Below are 20,000 nucleotides of genomic sequence, written 5' to 3'. Positions count from 1 at the left end.
CAGGACAGTGGTGTGTTGTGTACAGGGCAGTGGTGTGTTGTGTACAGGACAGTGGTGTGTTGTGTACAGGGCAGTGGTGTGTTGTGTACAGGACAGTGGTGTGTTGTGTACAGGGCAGTGGTGTATTATGTACAGGACAGTGGTGTGTTATATACAGGACAGTGGTGTATTATGTACAGGACAGTGGTGTGTTGTGTACAGGGCAGTGGTGTGTTGTGTACAGGACAGTGCTGTGTTGTGTACAGGGCAGTAGTGTGTTGTGTACAGGGCAGTGGTGTGTTGTGTACAGGACAGTGGTGTATTATGTACAGGGCAGTGGTGTGTTGTGTACAGGACAGTGGTGTATTATGTACAAGACAGTGGTGTATTATGTACAGGACAGTGGTGTATTATGTACAGGGCAGTGGTGTGTTGTGTACAGGACAGTGGTGTGTTGTGTACAGGACAGTGGTGTGTTGTGTACAGGGCAGTGGTGTGTTGTGTACAGGGCAGTGGTGTGTTATATACAAGGGAGTGGTGTGTTGTGTACAGGACAGTGGTGTATTATGTACAGGACAGTGGTGTGTTGTGTACAGGACAGTGGTGTGTTGTGTACAGGACAGTGGTGTGTTGTGTACAGGACAGTGGTGTGTTGTGTACAGGGCAGTGGTGTGTTGTGTACAGGGCAGTGGTGTGTTGTGTACAGGACAGTGGTGTATTATGTACAGGACAGTGGTGTGTTGTGTACAGGGCAGTGGTGTGTTGTGTACAGGACAGTGGTGTATTATGTACAGGACAGTGGTGTATTATGTACAGGGCAGTGGTGTGTTGTGTACAGGGCAGTGGTGTGTTGTGTACAGGACAGTGGTGTATTATGTACAGGACAGTGGTGTATTATGTACAGGACAGTGGTGTGTTGTGTACAGGACAGTGGTGTGTTGTGTACAGGGCAGTGGTGTGTTGTGTACAGGACAGTGGTGTGTTGTGTACAGGGCAGTGGTGTGTTGTGTACAGGACAGTGGTGTGTTGTGTACAGGGCAGTGGTGTGTTGTGTACAGGGCAGTGGTGTGTTGTGTACAGGACAGTGGTGTATTATGTACAGGGGAGTGGTGTGTTGTGTACAGGGCAGTGGTGTATTATGTACAGGGGAGTGGTGTGTTGTGTACAGGACAGTGGTGTATTATGTACAGGGGAGTGGTGTGTTGGGTACAGGACAGTGGTGTGTTGTGTACAGGACAGTGGTGTATTATGTACAGGGCAGTGGTGTGTTGTGTACAGGGCAGTGGTGTGTTGTGTACAGGGCAGTGGTGTGTTGTGTACAGGACAGTGGTGTGTTGTGTACAGGACAGTGGTGTGTTGTGTACAGGGCAGTGGTGTGTTGTGTACAGGACAGTGGTGTGTTGTGTACAGGGCAGTGGTTTATGTAATGCAGTAATGAGTCCCTACTGTCTCATCACCTCAGAGTCTCTATGAGATCAAGGCACTAATTGGCTGAAGACAGAACGAGAGAGAGCAGAGGGAGACAGAGACTTGGAGAGAGAGGTCATGGTGTTGCGGAGCGAAGCTGCATTTAGCCTCTGCTTATTTGAACGCAGGAGGTGACAGAATCAGATACCTGGGCTTCATTTCATTAATATCACTCGAGAAAAGTGTAAACGAGTGGTTCAGTTCCACTCTTTAATTGGCATGTCTATAAATACCAATTTATATCACTCCATCATCACATATCTCTATATATACACACCTACAATCATTTTATCCAGAGCTTTTTCCCACCCAAACATGGAGACTGACATACTGCTGAGCGTTCATATCCATTACTGCGTCAGGGAAGCCCTGCTAATGATCACCTGACCGTACTGCTATTTTGATGCTCGGTAAAAAGAACGCACCAGAGACTGAAACACAGCTGATAAAACTGTAGCTTTATAGCAGGAGACGGTGATCAGGAAACTCCTGAAACCGCTGGGGAAAAAAAACAAAAAAACATCTAAAATATAAAAATATAAAATGGTGTATTTTATTTATATAGCACTTTTAAGAAAAAAACAAAATGCTTTCTTGTGCTGTGGTTGTCATAGTGCTTTATTAAAATAGTAAATAAGGTGTGAAACAAAAGGAAACAAATAGGAAATTCTGAAAAAACTTTTACTGATGAATAATAAATTTCATATAAATAAAATTGTAGAAGAAATTGAACTTGAAACTTGAAACTTGGAATGTAATTAAATACAATTCAAATAGTTGTATTGGCAAGACTATATCAGCTACAATTTAGCCAAAGCAAAGAGTTTGAGTCTGAGTGCTCCTCATCACTCTCCTCATCACTCTCCTTCTCTCTCTGCCATTCTTGTTCACTCACTGGCTATCATTCCTTCCTCCTTCATTAATTTTCTCTTTTTCAACACTCACAGTCTTCAACGTGTTTGTTTTATTTATGCGCCCAACCTTTCCTCGTCTTTCACTCGAAGAAATCAGCTGGGCCCAGGTATCGCTCTGCAAGGACCGCGATGCAGCAGTTATCTAGACGTTTCCACGCACACCTTGCATGAACGTAGAAGGTGTGGTGTGCTACTGCTGCCAAGTGTGTGTCGCCTTCCGCTGCGCGTGTGCCCTTCACAGACCTGTCGCAGAGTATCACACACACTCGCACCAAGGTCTGACAGCGTGTTAAGAGGCTCTGACCTTTGTACTCCTTGGTGCGCCGCATGCTGTAAACACGAGCATGGATGTTCATCCCTCCCCGAGGACGTTACAGCTCCATCAGCTGGCGCGTCGCGGCCCTGAAGCCCACGTGCGATGAACAGCTAGGTCTGGAACACTGGCTCACTATTCCAGCCCTTAATTATAGCACAGCTCAGGGTCTACAGGAACAGAAGGCACTTCGGCAGACAGTGGCAAAACTGGATGACGGAACACGCAAATGTTTGTGCCCCTCTTATTGTAGGGCTAGAGAGCGATACGGGGGGACTAAGTGTAGGGGTTTCTAACTTGGGTTATGGTGGTAGGAGGTAGGGGGTATTAGAGGATGTTTGACTAAATCCATCAGTCCTGTGCATGACCATGGCAGTGTTCTGGGATTCCACTCCTAGACCATTTAGCAGCTCCCAGCCTCATTCCTCTAAAACCCTCTGGAATGACCGCATCCAAACTAAATACACTACGCCATCACTCCCATAAAGAGCTCCATAAAGAGCGTGCTGCTGGAAGCGCTGGATTAAATCTTACTCGTTTATCTCTAACAGAGGAACAGTTGTGAATTATTTTTAGAGAAGCGTCTCCAGACAAGATTATGACAGTCTATTCCGGTTCTGCCTACCGCGGTGGATATGCGGGTTGCGTTAGGACTAGATTTGTTTTTATAGGACAAGCTTGCTCAGCAGACACCTGTCCAGGCGAATGAGTTGTCTTATTGCACAGAAGCTATAAAATGTGCGGTGCCACATTTCAACGCCGCACCCCCCCATGCCCTTCCGCGGATAACTTGGGGAGATCATAACAAGATCAGATGCTTGTGGCAAAGAGCTGGCTGATATCACACACATACAGTGATGAGCAGCAGAGGTCTGGACAGCACGCAGAAAGAGCTGCACTAATGTGGACAGATCCAGGTCACATGTTGAGGGGTCATGGGGTCACGGGGTCACGAGGTCACGGGTTGGGGGGGCACAATAAATGCACATGTTTTACACAAATTCCTACTCATGTTTTTGTGGTTTAACACTGCAGAGACTTGTTTACAGTGTTCTGTTTCCACAGCATGGTGCATCACTATATTGGCAGCATAGCTGCAAGTGTAACCTGCAGGAAAAGCCTCATTAGTGTCAGCAGCACAAGGCATTTGCTGAAACTGGAACGCTGGCATCCATTTTGACAAAAGACGTTATCAGTGAAGCACATCAAACTGTAAGATTATGACTGAAAATGTTACAAGAAAGTCAAGTATCTATGCACTTCTGAAATAGCTTTTAACAGTGGAGCTCTACATTTCAAGCTGCATAAAACACCAGGCACCCGAATTGTAATTCACTTAAAAAACTGAACTTAGCAGGTGTCAGATAACAATCACAATATTCTTTATGTTTAATCAATAAGTAGATCAAACGTATGTCCCCATGAGGTACAGCTCCGTTACATCTGTCTGTCTGGGCTCTAAACCTTTGTATATGAACAATCACAAACACAACCAAGGGGATCCTACAAATAAACATTAGGACACAAACCGAAATAAAACAAGCTTTGTGAAGAAGTATGTGATGATATACGAAGGCCGTTAAGGACCAGCTGGAGCCGTTGGCTGAACTGTCCAAGAAGTGTCCCATCTGTCGGCCATTCATCACGAGTGTCACGCATGCTAGACGAGCCATGGAGATAACAGAGACATGAAGTAACGCAGCCCTGGAACACAGAAGACACTGGCCCGACGCCGCATGCGTGGGTGGGTGTTTGTACGCATGTGTGTGTCTGCTTCCTGTGTGTGTTCGTGGACGTGCGTGCGTGTGGGTTTGAGTGACAGCAAAAGGGGAGAACATGAGAGTGTGCAGGATGGAAGGAACGAGAGAGGAAGAAAAGAGAGCAAGGTCAAAGGTGATGTTTTGAAGAAGGCAGGAAGTTCGACCCTTTTTTCTTTCTATCGTGCAGCAGCGCTTGTTGTGGTTTCCCTCGGGGTGTGTGTGTGAGGCCTGGCTTCTGTACCGAGACACGACACACCGGAAACCAGACGAGGGCAACGGCCTGATGAGCAGGTGTCCCGGCACTGGCCTGGCAGGCGCTGCCTTCACCGACACCTTGACACCTCTGAGAGGTCACATCCCAGAGCTCTGTGTCCTGCAGGAGGCAGGAGGCACACAGCTGTCACAAGAGGCACACAGCTGTTATGGCCCATCGGAAGCCCAGCAGCCTTCCAGGAAGCACGGCTGGGGGTGGGGGGGGTCGTGGGTTTTGGAGCAATCAAACTCAGGGTGTGAAAAGAGGGATGTTAGAAGAAGTGAACCCCATTATTGGACTAATTGGGTAATAGCAGCTATAATCATGTGATGTCAGACCGTCAGACCATCCCTGTTTATGCCAGAGCAGAGAGTTCCTAATGGCTGGGCTCAGGTCTGTTGGATTCAGGTCTGCTGGGTTCAGGTCTATTAGGTTCAGGTCTGTTGGATTCAGGTCTGCTGGGTTCAGGTCTATTAGGTTCAGGTCTGCTGGGTTCAGGTCTGTTGGATTCAGGTCTGCTGGGTTCAGGTCTATTAGGTTCAGGTCTGTTGGGATCAGGTCTGTTGGATTCAGGTCTGCTGGGTTCAGGTCTATTAGGTTCAGGTCTGTTGGGGTCAGGTCTGTTGGATTCAGGTCTGCTGGGTTCAGGTCTATTAGGTTCAGGTCTGCTGGGTTCAGGTCTGTTGGATTCAGGTCTGCTGGGTTCAGGTCTATTAGGTTCAGGTCTGCTGGGTTCAGGTCTGTTGGATTCAGGTCTGCTGGGTTCAGGTCTATTAGGTTCAGGTCTGTTGGGATCAGGTCTGTTGGATTCAGGTCTGCTGGGTTCAGGTCTATTAGGTTCAGGTCTGTTGGGGTCAGGTCTGTTGGATTCAGGTCTGCTGGGTTCAGGTCTATTAGGTTCAGGTCTGCTGGGTTCAGGTCTGTTGGATTCAGGTCTGCTGGGTTCAGGTCTATTAGGTTCAGGTCTGTTGGGATCAGGTCTGTTGGATTCAGGTCTGCTGGGTTCAGGTCTATTAGGTTCAGGTCTGCTGGGATCAGGTCTGTTGGATTCAGGTCTGCTGGGTTCAGGTCTATTAGGTTCAGGTCTGCTGGGTTCAGGTCTGTTGGGGTTAGACCTGCTGATAGCTGGGAAAAGGTACATTTGGACCAGGCAGGGGTCCCCTGGCAACGTGCTGACAAACATTGTTCTGAATCCCACAGTAATGTTTTTGCAACAAGATCAATTTACAGCTTTGCTCATTGACTTGAACACTTTTGTCTTTTCAGAATCATGTTTTCAAAACAGTAAACAAATTCCAACAGATTCTAAAAAAGATCAAATGTGACAATGAAGAATCTTTTAACTGCATATCAGATCAGTACATCTGTGTGGGGGCTTGGTTACAATTATCGTCAAGCTTATTGGCCTCATCTGTCTGACCATATTTGCTTGATGGCAGCCATCTAAGCAGACATTTGCCCTCTTCACATTAGTGCTGACCCGTTATCCATCATAGTTTCCAACTCTTGGAGAAAAAAATGGACACTGAAATTCCTGCATTCTCCTTTACATGGACTTACGAAACTTGCAGACGATATGTAATCATTCGATGGCTATGAAACATCACCACCCATCGAGAATTAGAAGCTTTCTTTCAACGTGTCATCACCATTTCCAAATGCCCTCTTATGTTGGAAGAACCCAAGCCACCCACATTTTCCTCCAGGACCACGCCGCTGTCCTGGAGGCTGTTCCAGGACGTGTGCTCTTGGGCCTTCTCTGAGATCTTGCCGCTCTCCAGCCCTACAAGATACCCGTCACCACTGCTGAACTCTAAAAAGGTCACTTTATGGGGTCAACAATATGGAGGACCACTCCATTTAGTGAGGGAGAGGCATAGAAATGAGGGTGGCAGTAGAGGGAGAAGGTGCTTGAAGAGGAGGGGAGAGGTAACAGGATGTGCTTCAAGAGGAGGGTGAGAGGTAGCAGGGTGGGATTCAAAAGAATGGGAGTGAGGTAACAGGATGTGCTTCAAGAGGAGGGTGAGAGGTAGCAGGGTGGGATTCAAAAGAATGGGAGTGAGATAACAGGCTGTGCTTCAAGAGGAGGGTGAGAGGTAGCAGGGTGGGATTCAAAAGAATGGGAGTGAGATAACAGGCTGTGCTTCAAGAGGAGGGTGAGAGGTAGCAGGGTGGGATTCAAAAGAATGGGAGTGAGATAACAGGCTGTGCTTCAAGAGGAGGGTGAGAGGTAGCAGGGTGGGATTCAAGCAATGCTGTGCGTCTGTGATCCGATCCGTGTAGCATGTCATACTAGCAGTCTTGGCACCACGGCGCTGAGGGCTATGGTCGAGTGGAAGGAAAAAGTGATGAAGATAAGATGAAGGAAACCTTTAAAAAAAAAAAAACCCATGACAGCTGGTAGCATAAGTGATACACCCAGCTTCTCTCCATATAAAGCTAGCGCTCACTTACACGTGCTTCTATGGCTTACGCTCACGACCGCCACGTTGCTAGGGCACAAGGCAAGATCGCCCAGTCCCTGTGTCCGTCTAAACAACCCTCAAAATAGGTGTGGTTCTGTCACACTTATTTCCACTGTTATGAAAGGCTTATAATGTGTGCTTTTCTAGAGTTGTCCGTCAAGGAGAGCAGGAGCGGCATGTAGAGGGGGGCGGGGAGGTGATAATAGATGCTGGGTAACGTTTCCCACATGCAGTTCATCGTGTTGGCTGCTCCTTCATTCGGTGGCTGTCAGCTTTCATGGTGCCATGAAGCTTACAGACGAGCCTTCACCAGCGCCAAGAAAGCAGGCCATATTTCAGAGCACTGCCTGGCCGTAAATTTGACAGTGACAGATTTGTAAACGTTCAGATTGCTGACGGTTCAAGTACTTTGCAGTAAAATTGAGGAAAGAGCATGGTATCATGCAATATTACCACACATACAGATGTATACAATATCATTACCACATATACAGATCTATACCATATCATTACCACATATACAGATCTATACAATATCATTACCACATATACAGATCTACACCATATCATTACCACATATACAGATCTATATAATATCATCACCACATCTACAGATCTATAAAATATCATCACATCTACAGCTCTATATAATATCACCACATCTACAGATCTATATATCATCACCACATCTACAGATCTATATATCATCACCACATCTACAGATCTATATATCATCACCACATCTACAGATCTATATATCATCACCACATCTAAACAGCTATACAATATCATCACCACATCTACAGATCTATATATCATCACCACATCTACAGATCTATATAATATCATCACCACATCTACAGATCTATATATCATCACTACATCTACAGATATATACAGTATTATTACAATATCTACTCCCACTCAGTAATTAGCTGGTCACATGTTACACTGAGATCCTAGAGACTCTCATATCCTCAGCATCTGAATGGAAGACCTTCCTGGTCATTACTGGCAAACCAATCTAAACCTTTTAGAAGAAACTTCAAACCAGTCTAAACCTTTTTATAAGGAATGTCTTATATGTATAAACCATTTTTATAAGAAACTACAATATTAAACAAATCAACTGCTTCTATAAAAATACAAAATGAATTTTCCCCAGGGTGTTTAATCCTGGTTCCGCCCTTGCTTTTATTTGCATGTGTTAGTTTGCAATCATTCAGTGAGAGAAAGGTTACCATGGCCACAGAACCACGGTCCTGGAATTTCCAGGTGGAGGCCTGACTGATTCAACATTTACACCAGCATAGAATTCTGGGAACTGTCATACTGCAGTGCAACATGATACAGCTGTCAGAGATGGTACATGAACATCATATACTGTGGATTATATAAAATCTATATTTTATATTTACATTATTTAAGCATACAAATGAACAAATCCCGACAAATGTGCTATGCATATATTCACATAAGCAACAGGTTATCAGGGCTGCAGGTGACCGACAGCAGAGGAAGAGGCTTACCCGGCTTCTTCGCTTCAGGCATGCTGGTGTCACCTCGATTTCTGTCTTTTCGTTCCCTCCCTCACGTTCTTCTCGGTGGATCTGTCCACTTTTCCTTCGCTATCCCTTTTTATCCACCCTCATGTCCTCCCCCCCTCCTTAAGAGAGAGAGAGAGAAGGGTGAAGAGAGAAGGAAGTGACAGAGCGAGGCTGAGCAGAGAGAGTGACAGAATGAGTGTCACCTGAGACCTTGAGAAAGTCCAAGTTGTCTAAGGAAAGAAGTAGTGAAGGAGAGGGGAGGGGGGATATGGGAGATTGCGTGACCCTGGAAAGAACCTGTTAATTGATCTCATTAGGGCAGGAGTTAAAGTGGTAATTAATTGACTGACATTTTGACTGATGTATTGACAGGCCCATTAAGTGCTGCAGACAGCTCAGAACCAATTGCTGTTTGACAACTGACAGTGTCTCTCCACAAGCTTGAGGACCATTGGGAGCAGGATTGCACAGTTTAACTTTATACTGGGTTTACTGGGTTGATCAGGTAAGGACATTTACTAAATTCACTTGAATGTATATTTCACTTGAAGTGTCAACTGCATCCATCCCTGTGAATAGTGGAATGATAATAATAAAAAATGTATTACCACTGTTGCTGTTAATAATAATAGTAGTAGTAAAATATATAATATATAAAAAAATAAAAGGACATGTAACGTCATGGACACACTTGAGCAGGTATCAGGTAATTGGGTCAAGACACAGCTCCCCTGATACATGTCCTCCCTTTCTGTTTACTTATTTACCACACCCTACAGTCAAGGAACATGAAAGTTCTTGGCTAATTTCACAACGTGTTACCAGAGAAACGTTTGTGTTAATTTTCAAAACATACAGAGATATGGCCTCACTTCCTATCTGCCATTGATTTAGTGTTTTACATGCAGACAATTTTAAACATAAAAAATCCAATTAGCTATTGGCTAGTTTTGTCAGGTTCGGTCCTAACATTGTCTGATTGAAATATGATATGATAAGTCAAATATTTGCGGGAGCAGAATCGTGAACAACATCTACAATTCTAAATGGCACACTTCCTATACAGTAGACTTTGAAGTCATCCTCTCTGATGCTTCTGAATTTCAAAATGCTCTTCAACTCTTTTCACTCGTATTGCCCAAAGATGAGCAGGCAGAAATTTGACGAAAATGTAACAAAAATTGACAAGTAGCAAAGACAGCATTTTTCTTAAAGGTTAAAAAGGCAGTATAGTAGTATAAATGTGAGCATGGCGAACTCGGACAACGTCAGTGGCTGCTCATAGCAGCGGTGCCTCTCAGCCCCTGGTGCCATAGTTTCCAGCAGGAACGCAGGTTCACATGTGGACTGGTGTTGGTGGGTTTGAGGGTAAGAGAGAGAGAGAGTTACAAAGCTGCGAAGAGTCACATAGGAACCCATGCTCTGACTTATGAAATCAGAACAGACCTTTACATCATAAGATCCCAGAAATCTAGCATGACATACTACATACTGTACAGCGTGAGCAGGTGGCAGCGAGCTACAGCACAAGCTCCGGGCTAGAGCCGAGCGTAATGAGAGCGTGAGCAGCTGCAGGTTCTCTGCTCAGAGGTCAGCCACGCAACACAGCCCAAAGAAATCAACGCTTTCATGACACGATGTCACCTTCTTTGCAAATTGTAGGCATGAAGGAACAGGAAGGCTTTACCTTAGTATCGCGTGTTGCCTGTAGGGGGCAGTAGTTGAAGGTGTCCAACACTGTGCCATAGTGGTTCTCAACTCTGCTTCTCAGGACCCATCAGATTGTCTCAGACGGTCCCGGCTCCTTACTCATGAACCAAGGCACTGGGAAAACTGAGGGAATCGGGACAGAGTCAAAATGAACCATCTCGGGGGGGTGGAAGTGAAGAAGGATAACCTACAAATACTGGATAACCTTATTTAAGGTTTATGGATAAAGTAAAATATACTTGAGCAAATTATGGAACAACGTATGAATTTGGGACAGAATTGTTTGGAGTGACTATCTAGAATCATGATGGTTTGATTGGACCACGTGCATCAAACTATGTGCACGTATATTCAGAAGTCATCCTGAGTAGTGTTTAAAAGCCTGAGGCACTGTTCAAGTTCAAGTTTGGTTTATTTGTCACATACAGTCATACACATTATAACTCGCAGTGAAATGGTTGAGAGTGCTCTGTCCAAACTGAGGAAAAAGAAAAACAGGGGTGCATAGAGAAATATATATTCTATATATGTACAAAATATATTAACAATGTATGTACAATATATGTATATTATGATTATATACGCAATGTACAATGTATATGGTTGTGTATATATGTATGCACACAATGTACAGAATGTACAGATCTATCTTGTAAAATGACATATTTACAATTTTTATGTTACATGGTGGTAATTGAACATATTTACACTTATGTTACATGGTGGTGGTGGTCCCCACAGTTTATCAGTTTCCCTGATTCAGGGCCCGAATGGCCTGTGGGAAGAAGCTCCTCTTCAGCCTCTCTGTCTTGGCCTTCAGGGAGCGGAAGTGCCTCCCTGACCTCTACAGAGAAAAGAGCCGATTGTTGGGATGGGTGGGGTCCTTCACAATCCTCCTGGCCTTGGTCTGGCACCTCTTGTAGTAGATGGTCTGCAGGTCAGGAAGTTCCGTGTGAGTGATGCGCTCTGCTGAACCCTTTGGAGTGCTTGTCTTGTCCTGCTTGGTGCTGTTCCCAAACCAGACTGTGATGTTCCCCGTGAGGATGCTCTCGATAGTGCAGGTGTAGAAGTTCTGCAGTACCTTGGAGGGCAGTCTGAAGTCTCTTAGGCGTCTGAGGTGGTAAAGTCGCTGATGAGCCTTCTTTGCCAGGGAGTTGGTATGGCGGGACCAGGACAGGTCCTGCGAGATGTGAACACCAAGGTACCTGAAACTATCTACTGTCTCCACCGTGGTTCCACTGATCCTCACAGCTTCGTAGTGCCGCTCCTGCTTCTTGCTGCAATCCACGATCAGCTCCTTTGTCTTACTGACGTTTAGGAGGAGATTATTTTCCTGGCACCAGTTTTCCAGGTGTTTAATCTCCTCCAGGTAGGCCCTCTCATCGTTGTCCGAGATCAGGCCCATGACGATGGTGTCGTCAGCAAACTTGACAATGATTGTGTAGCCAGAAGTGGCTGTGCAGTCGTAGGTGTACAGTGAGTAGAGCAGGGGGCTTAGGACACAACCCTGAGGAGCTCCAGTGCTGAGGGTGAGGGTGGATGAGGCGCAGTTGCCCACCCGTACTGATGGTGGTCTGTCTGTTAGGAAATTGGAGATTCAGTCCCTGTGCAGTGTTTGGGGATATAATGAAACAGAACTCCTGGACACTCTTTTATCGTGTTCCCAGCAGACAGCTCTGCAGCACCCCCTTCAGGCCAACATACTGCATGACCCTGGGCAGAAAATTCCCCCACATCACCCCCCCCCCCCCCCCAGCACAGCAGTCAGAGTTCTTCACACGTGACAAACCTAATGCTGGCTACAACACCAGCCACAAGCTGAAAGGAATTACGTTTTGGTTTGTTTGTTTTACCGAGACCAAACTGGTGTTAGAAGTCATGTTAATTGACTTGGTCCCAGAGAAAAACGTTTAACTGTTGCACTGGTGCAAAGACAGCTACAAGGTGCATCACTGATCCCACAAATGAGACGCCGACATTCTTCCGAGGATGTCCAAACAACCTCAAAACAGAAAAAGATCGCAGAAATTGTTTCAAATTTTTCCTGATGACCCGCATGCATAAAAAGGCGATTTTACTTCCTTCCCTAGTTCTAATCCCCCAGTTAGCACCAATTTCAGCCAGTCAAACTAACTGCGGAGTTATAAATCACAGATTCTACTCAGAGGATGTTCAGGTATAATTTCCTTTCAAATTATAGAACAGAACTGATAAAAGAGAATAAAAGTGTTGGACTGATGTCCAGACTCAAGGATTTTTGACTGGAGATGGCATGAAAGTACTTTGACTGTCCTGCTCCTACACTAACACAACGTCAATATCCCCACATCTATATCCTAAACATCCTCAAGTCATTCCAGGGACTCTGCTGCGGATTCTAGACCACCTCAAGAAGGTCACTTTAATCTCTTAATAGAATATGTCTGTGAATGGTTTCACTCCAAACACATCAAAGATTTCGTTCATGGGATTGGGCTTTACTCATTCAAGTGATGTCAATTCTGTTTCATGATTAGTACTTTGTATTTTTAGAGAAATAAAAAGCAAGTGTCCAAAAGTCCTCATCTGTTTACCTTACTGCTGACATGTTTACATCTGTAAACATGGATGAGAACACAGCAGAGAACATTGAGGAATCCACCACTGCTCTTAACTCCAACTAGGCTTAATGGCAAAATCACTTGCATTGTTACTGACAACGCAGCTAACGTGACAGCAGGAATGCAGAAGGCTGGTTTACACAATGTGCCTTGCATGGCACATACGCTGTTAAAAGGGGCTTTGAAGCAAGCTAAGAGCTTGCTGAGATTCAGCTGAAAGCAAGAAAAATAGTTTCCTTTTTGAAAAGTAATTCAAATGCTACTGCAAAACTAAAGATGACAAAGGACAGGATGGCTAGACAGGCACCGAAGCGTGTAGAGATGGTGGAAACACGCTAGAATAGCTCATTTGATGTGTTGCTGTGACTGAGCTTTGAGAATCGGCTGGGACAGTATTAGCCAGCTGTGCCACTGATGTGGGGCCCGTGACAAGCACAGACTCTGAGGTAGTCGTCCAGCGCCTTAGACTACTGGCACAATATACCACCGCTGGGCTGTCTGAGGTGAGAAGGGTGTCAGCTTCAAAGGTAATAGCTATAATAAGAATGATCCGGTACAATGCTGCAGAAAGGCTGCGCAAATGACTCACCCAGCTGCCACCGAACTAACATTACATTACATTACATTACATTACATCAGCTTTCCCGAAGTGTAAAGGAGTCGAAAGGGTTCCAGTCTTGGCAGTGGCAAGACCAGTAGACCGAAGCTGTAAGGTCTGTGAGTTTGGCATCCAGAACATGAGAGACAAGCAGAGAAACATCAGACTACCTAATGTGCTTCATTGATCACAGCATCTGGTTGGCCAGAGCACCAGTTAGATCGACCATCCACCTCTCAAACCACAGCTCAACTATCCACCTCTCTGTAATAAATCTATATCTAAATCTGGTTCGTTTGAGGACTACAAAGCAATTTGATTCCTCATCTCATGTGAGCTGCACTTTACAAAAAGCTAAATGTAATAATAATTATAATAAAATCTAATTGTACTAATATAAATGTCACTGAACTCTCTTCTACGCCAAACAGACCAAAGGGATGCTGAGTTACTGGAAAATACGCTACTACCCTCTACCGTCGATGCAGGGTAGATATATATATGTATATATATATATAATGGATGTATGTATGTATGGATGTATAAATGTATAAATGTATAAATGTCACTGAACACTCCTCTACGCCAAACAGACCAAAGGGATGCTGAGTGTGTGTGTGTGTATATGTGTGTGTGTGTGTGTGTGTGTGTGTGTGTGTGTGTATATACATATATATATATATATATATATATATATATATATATATATATATATATATATATATATATATATATATATATATATATATATATATATATATATATATACATACATACACACACACACACACACACACATATACAAGTTTATAGAATTAATTAGAATTAGAATTAATTCTCATAATATATGCGTGTAAATTATCACGTGTTTTAAAGTAAAAGACCCTAAGATTTGTTTTTCTAAAGCCATCTTCTTCCTTCGCGTTCGTTACGTATTTCCTGTGCACCACAGCTGCGCCGACAAGATGGCCGTTGCTAGGCATTTGTCGTTTGTTGTTGTCATTTTAACCACTATTATAGGGTTTTGCACAGAGATTGTAAATTGTAATAATGGTCGAAGGGTGAGTCATACCTCACTGTAAGATCCCATGGACTAATCGATAGCTTATACAGTATTTTACCAGCGAATTTTTACCTGACAGGCAATAAGTGTTAGCTAGCCTGGCTAAAAGACTCGCGTTTGTAGGTTTTTAGATATACAGCCCATTGTGTATGTTCGCTATAGTCATTCGTAACAGGAGGAATTGTTTTATGCCAGTCATATTTGTTATTTTCATTTGCATTGTTGATACTGTGCTCAGAATAGGACTGCTGTGCTGACTATGTTTTGGTGTCAAATCCCTGCAGGGAGACATCGTGGAGTCAGACTTGGCTGGGATGTCTGTGCCGATCGAACACTCTTTTGAAGTGGGTGAGTGTTGTGTGTGCATCAAAGACAAGCAGAGAAACCTGGACAGATTTTCGACCTTCAGACAATGTGATTGTGAGCTTTATGGGGTTCTCTGTCACTCTCAGATGACGTGCCGAGGTTTCGCTTGCGTGGGACTGTGCAGGTAAAGCCGGGGCGAGAAAACGTTGTGTCCTTCTCCCAGATGTCGCTTTCTGACGAGGACAGGAGTCTACTCAAGGTGACGGCTTTCCCCTCAGTGCATGAAAACTGTCGGCGTCAAACGACACCATAAATCCTACAACTGTAGTGTGATGCTGTTTTCTGAGTGCTGTTAGTTCATGTGCAAATATCCGGCATGCGAACGCTCTGTTGAGTCAGTGTTATCCATGAGGTATAATCTTTAAATCTGAATATCGAGCTGCTTTGACATACTGTGGTATGGTAGTATGCTACTACGCTGTTTTGACATGCTGAGCTAGTGTAATTATGGTGTCATTCTTTTGACATATTGTGCTATGGTAGTAAGGTAGTTTGCAGTTTTAACTTAGCATGGTATGGACGTAGGGGCTTTTGACAGAATGTGCTGTTGTAGAATAGTTGAATGTGGTTTCGACACACTGGTATGGTAGTATACTAGCATCTAATTTTGATGTACCATGGTATGCCAGTATACAGTTTTGACATGCTGTTGTATAATAGTATGCGTTTTTGACATACATATGGTAGTATAGGCGTATGCAGTTTAGACATACCTTGGTATGGTAGTATGTGGTTTTAACTTAAGATGTTAACAAGCTGTCCATCTCTTAAAGCTACAGGTCAGAGGGACAACCTAACTTATGAATATCACCAGTGAGTCACGCATGTTTAGAACTAGGATCTAACATCAGTGAGCTAATATTATTTTCAAGCAATCCAGTGCCTTCCTGTGGTTATAACCTAATTGCCATTGGCACTTTTGTAGACAGTGAAAAGAAAGCACAGCTCAGCTTAATGTATCACACATTTTAGAATTTCATAGACATCCTGTTAGTAGCATTGTGACTTCAAAGAAGTAAGCTGCAGAGCTTATATCATCATTGCTAATGAAGGCCTTTCTGTGGTCATTGCCTACTCAGGATTGGCGCTTCCGCACACGTGTGCCAATGTTGAAATCACAAAATCACTTGACAACAAAGGCATAGAACCATAATAATTTTAACTTGCTTGTCTTAGAGAAGCAGAGTAAATTCAGTGACTGTTTGAAAGCTTGAAAGACCTTTTGGTGTTCAAATGTGATAGCTATTTCAACTTGAGGTTTGCTTCTTAAAGTGTCATGCAGCTTTTTAGACAAATACCATACTGACTGCAATCTCTGTCAGCTGTTTGAAAATGCAGTGATCCCAGTCAGCTAGTGGGATAAGATTATGACTTGTAAGGAAAAGTGGGAGAAGCCTATTTCAGGTCTGGAAAAATGTGAACATAAGCCTAAAATAATGAAAGTAGTAAGATCCATTTCTCGGTTATACCACATATCACAGTTTGCCGTGGTCTTATTATGAAATTCTGATATATCTAGGAAGACACTTAATAATTACATCCTGCAGTTTTAAAGAAGAGAAGCTGCTGTGTATGGACAGCTCCTGTTGAGAGCTCACTTTGTTTCCGTGGTCAGGATGTTGCAGCGGTGGACGGCCTGTACCGGGTCCGCGTGCCCCGCCTCTCTCTGCAGGCAGACCGGGAGACGGACAGGCAGCCGGACGGCCACCTTTCTGCCTTCGTCAGAGCGGTAGGTCTCCAACAGTCCCGTTAGTGTGGGTGTGGATTTACCGCAGTGTGGCGTTCACAGGTTTACGATAGCCTGGGTTCTCTTTTCTTTCTATACTCATATTCTGTATGCACAGTCAGTAGTTAACTGACCTCAGCCTGAATATATACAAAATGGTGTTACAAAAAAAGTGTTTTCTCTGCAGTGCTCTCTTGTGGAGTCCCATCTTAGTGATGTCATCACGTTGCACACGGATGTCAGTGGATACCTTATAGGGGTCTCCATAGTTACTGTGCCAGGGGCATGCCAGGGGGCAGAGGTTGAGGATGAGGTCGACCTGGAAGTGTTTAACACCACTATCAGCATCATGCCGCCAGTCAACGCACCATCGTGAGTTAACACGCATGCAAAACCTTGAATCTCTTCAACACACACACACACACACAAACTCCCTGCATGCATCTAATTGGTCCTAGTGGCACATTGAGTGCAGGAAAGGAATAGTTTGGCTTTTGGGTTTTGAATGGTACTCACAAAGATCATCGAGAACACAAGTATCCATGCACAGACGTGGAGAAGGCCAGTGTGTCCCTGCAGAGACATGCCTCTGTCACGTCTCTGGCTGCTCAGTCTCTAACCTGTCCCGTGTCATGGTCCTCCAGCCCCGAGACGGCCCTCTACATAGAGAGAATGGAACAGGAAATGGACAAGAAAGGAAAACCGCAGGAGCAGAAATCCTTCTTTGCCAAATATGTAAGTAGCATCTCTCAGAACGGAAACAACTCAAAAGTGGTATAATGGTGTGAGCTGAACATGTGACCTCCTGTAAGTCCCACCCCAAACCACAGGCTGGGAGACCCTTTGTCTTGGGTTTTCTCACTTATCCCACTATTTTCCCTGTCACTTTGCTGCTGTTTCTTCTTTGATCTTTTTAACGTCCACTTTTGTTGACCGTAGGCTGTGTATTTGTAAGTGAGAGTTTGTGTATGTATTTATGTATGTTTATATATAGTTTGTGTGTTAGGTTTGTGTTGTGTTCTTGTTTTGCCCTCGTTTTGTGACTGGGGGTGTTCTGTTGCTTGGTACTGAATGTGCACATGACTTGCGCTGAGCGCGCTCAGAGATCACTTCCTGCTGTTTTGCTGCTTTGCGCCAGATAGTCTAGAGCACAACAACCCGACGTTCCCCAACACCAGTGTAACCAGAATCAGCGGTGGTCTTGTGTCCCACACTTCTGTGTGAGCGTTGCGAAGTCTCTCAAATGCATCCTTCATTCAGAATAGTTCCACTGGCTGGTTTTCTGGAGCGTTCCTCAGCCACCTGCCTATTGGTGTTTGTTGGAAAATGTTTGGTTGGTGTCCACGCCCCAAACCAACTCTGAATATTTCCTCAGTAGTTCTCATGGATATTGCTGTCTGTCTTGTTCCCATCCTGGCTTTGTGCGTGTGTGTGTGTGTGTGTGTGTGTGTGTGTGTGTGTGTTTGTGCGTGTGTGGACAAGCTATGTTTTGTGTTGACTTTGCTGGTCTGTGCTGTGTTCCAGTGGTATTTGATTCTGGGAGGAGCAGTGTTCCTCATGGTCACCAGTTCAGCACAGCCCCCACCAGGGGGTGCCAGAGAGCAGAGCTGATTCCCATACATTTCAAGTACTGAAGCTTTACTATGCTCCCCTGATCATGGTCACCCTCCTTCAGTTTTCTTCACTGTGTGTGTGTGTGTGTGTGCGTGTGTGAGTGAGTGTGTACCTTCACAATCTCCACCCACCCCATCATACTGTTAAAAACAATTTCAGCTTCCATCTCACTCTGCTTGCCTGGGTTTCTTGCGTGTTCTTTCCTGTCCTGCCGGCTCATGATCAAATGCCCAGTTGCCCCAAATGAAGGTAATTCAGTGTACAAAATTGGTGAATTCCGGCTGTGACCAGTCAAGGTCAAGTCTGGGGCTTTTTTCATGGGGCAAGATCATTCTCATGGTCCTCTGTCACTCACCTCATTAATCCTTCATGATCAGTCTCCTTACTCCTGCCTACTCTCTATCAGAGGTGTGACTGTAATATGGGGGTTTGGAGACAGTGGACAGGGAGAGAGAGGATGAAACTAAAGGGGAGAATTTCCCCTCTGGGTTGATCAAATCTCTGGCTTATGCACTGCAACTAATCTGTGATCACTTTACGGTGTTTTACTCACCAATCCCCCACCCCAGTGTAAATGGATCAGTTAACAGAAATATGTACCATGTCCTTTTACCCACTTTCTCCTCGTTAGTGGATGTACATCGTGCCCCTTGTTCTCTTCCTGATGATGTCGGGAGCTCAAGATCAGTCTGGAGGTGGAGCTGGTGGAGGCGCAACCAGTGGTGGCGGCCGATGACTCCCGCGGCAACAGGAACTGTTTGCTAGCAGTCCAGTTGTACGTAATGACTTAACATGCACATACATGCAACTAAATGTGTATTTGTAAATTAAGTAATGGTTCTGAATGAGATTAATGTGAAATCACACTGCTAGTTTGTTTTTACTGCTGATTTCTTGAATAAAATGTGTTGTAAATGATTTCTGACTTGACTGGTGATTGCTGTTGGGGAAGGTCCAGACAGTCAAGGAGGGCTTCCGTTGATGTTTGGCATGGTTCACTTCTTCTGAACTAGTGCATTAAAAGGGAACTCCAGTGTTTTCTAATATGAGTGTATGGTTGATTACCAGGAGCAATAATGTTGATTTATTCTCCTATCATTAGAAAAGAACATGAAACCTTGTTTATCTGAAACCTTGGATTCATTATTGATGTCATCACCTGCCCTGTGTGTTTTAGGTCCGTGCTTTCTTCTTCTCTTTTCTAAGTACAGGGAAACGTGTTGAAATAACGGTCCATAGTACTGGTACCACAGGCTGCAGATGCAGCATGGAAGGTAGAGAACTGCTGTTATGCTTCTTGGAACACCACCCTTCGGTCAGTCACTACAGTGCATATACGGATGGTATCCATGAACTGAAGGCACTGTTTTGGCAGTAGCCTCGGGTTCCGTGGTTACGTACGGCCAACATCATCGCAGTGGGAAGAGAGACTCATTGACTTGAACTGTCGTACCCATGTCCTACATTCCTGAGTCACTAGGGAGCATCATGTCTTTAGCATAGGGGCTGTACAGATTAACACCTCGTGTAGGCTTTTCTTGAAATTTTACTGGAAATTTTAAATATCCCAACATAAGTGAATCATATAAAGCAGTTTGAGTTTGTCTCATTTATTAATTCTGTGC

The 20,000-nt window shown here is 44.5% G+C and overlaps 2 protein-coding genes across 4 annotated transcripts in view; one reads left to right on the top strand and one right to left on the bottom strand.

The window, feature by feature from the left end:
- mybpc2a (myosin binding protein Ca) overlaps positions 1-8,752 on the bottom strand; it is a 41,165-nt gene extending 32,413 nt beyond the window's left edge. Inside the window, exon 1 of one of the 2 annotated variants that reach the window (XM_035527353.1) lies at positions 8,681-8,752. In XM_035527353.1, coding sequence (XP_035383246.1) covers positions 8,681-8,702 — 22 coding nt within the window. In that variant the 5' untranslated portion in view covers positions 8,703-8,752. The remainder of the gene's footprint in view (positions 1-8,680) is intronic. The other variant, XM_027025669.2, reaches the window with a different exon arrangement.
- A 5,794-nt stretch (positions 8,753-14,546) lies between these two features.
- emc10 (ER membrane protein complex subunit 10) lies at positions 14,547-19,293 on the top strand. Of its 2 annotated transcripts, XM_027025666.2 has the most exons (8): positions 14,547-14,667; positions 14,954-15,017; positions 15,122-15,234; positions 16,651-16,764; positions 16,949-17,133; positions 17,406-17,496; positions 18,286-18,388; positions 19,007-19,096. In XM_027025666.2, exons 1-7 carry the CDS (start codon positions 14,572-14,574, stop codon positions 18,370-18,372), a joined length of 750 nt encoding a protein of 249 aa, XP_026881467.1. In that variant the 5' UTR covers positions 14,547-14,571; the 3' UTR covers positions 18,373-18,388; positions 19,007-19,096. The 2 variants fall into 2 exon arrangements, with proteins under 2 accessions (XP_026881467.1, XP_026881466.1); XM_027025665.2 differs by lacking the exon at positions 18,286-18,388 and having other exon boundaries at positions 19,007-19,293.
- The last annotated feature ends 707 nt before the right edge of the window (positions 19,294-20,000 follow it).

Source organism: Electrophorus electricus, chromosome 1, assembly GCF_013358815.1.
Source record: "Electrophorus electricus isolate fEleEle1 chromosome 1, fEleEle1.pri, whole genome shotgun sequence".
NCBI classification, from domain to species: domain Eukaryota; kingdom Metazoa; phylum Chordata; class Actinopteri; order Gymnotiformes; family Gymnotidae; genus Electrophorus; species Electrophorus electricus.
Note: the sequence above shows the minus strand (reverse complement) of the source record. Positions and strands in the feature narration are given on the sequence as shown.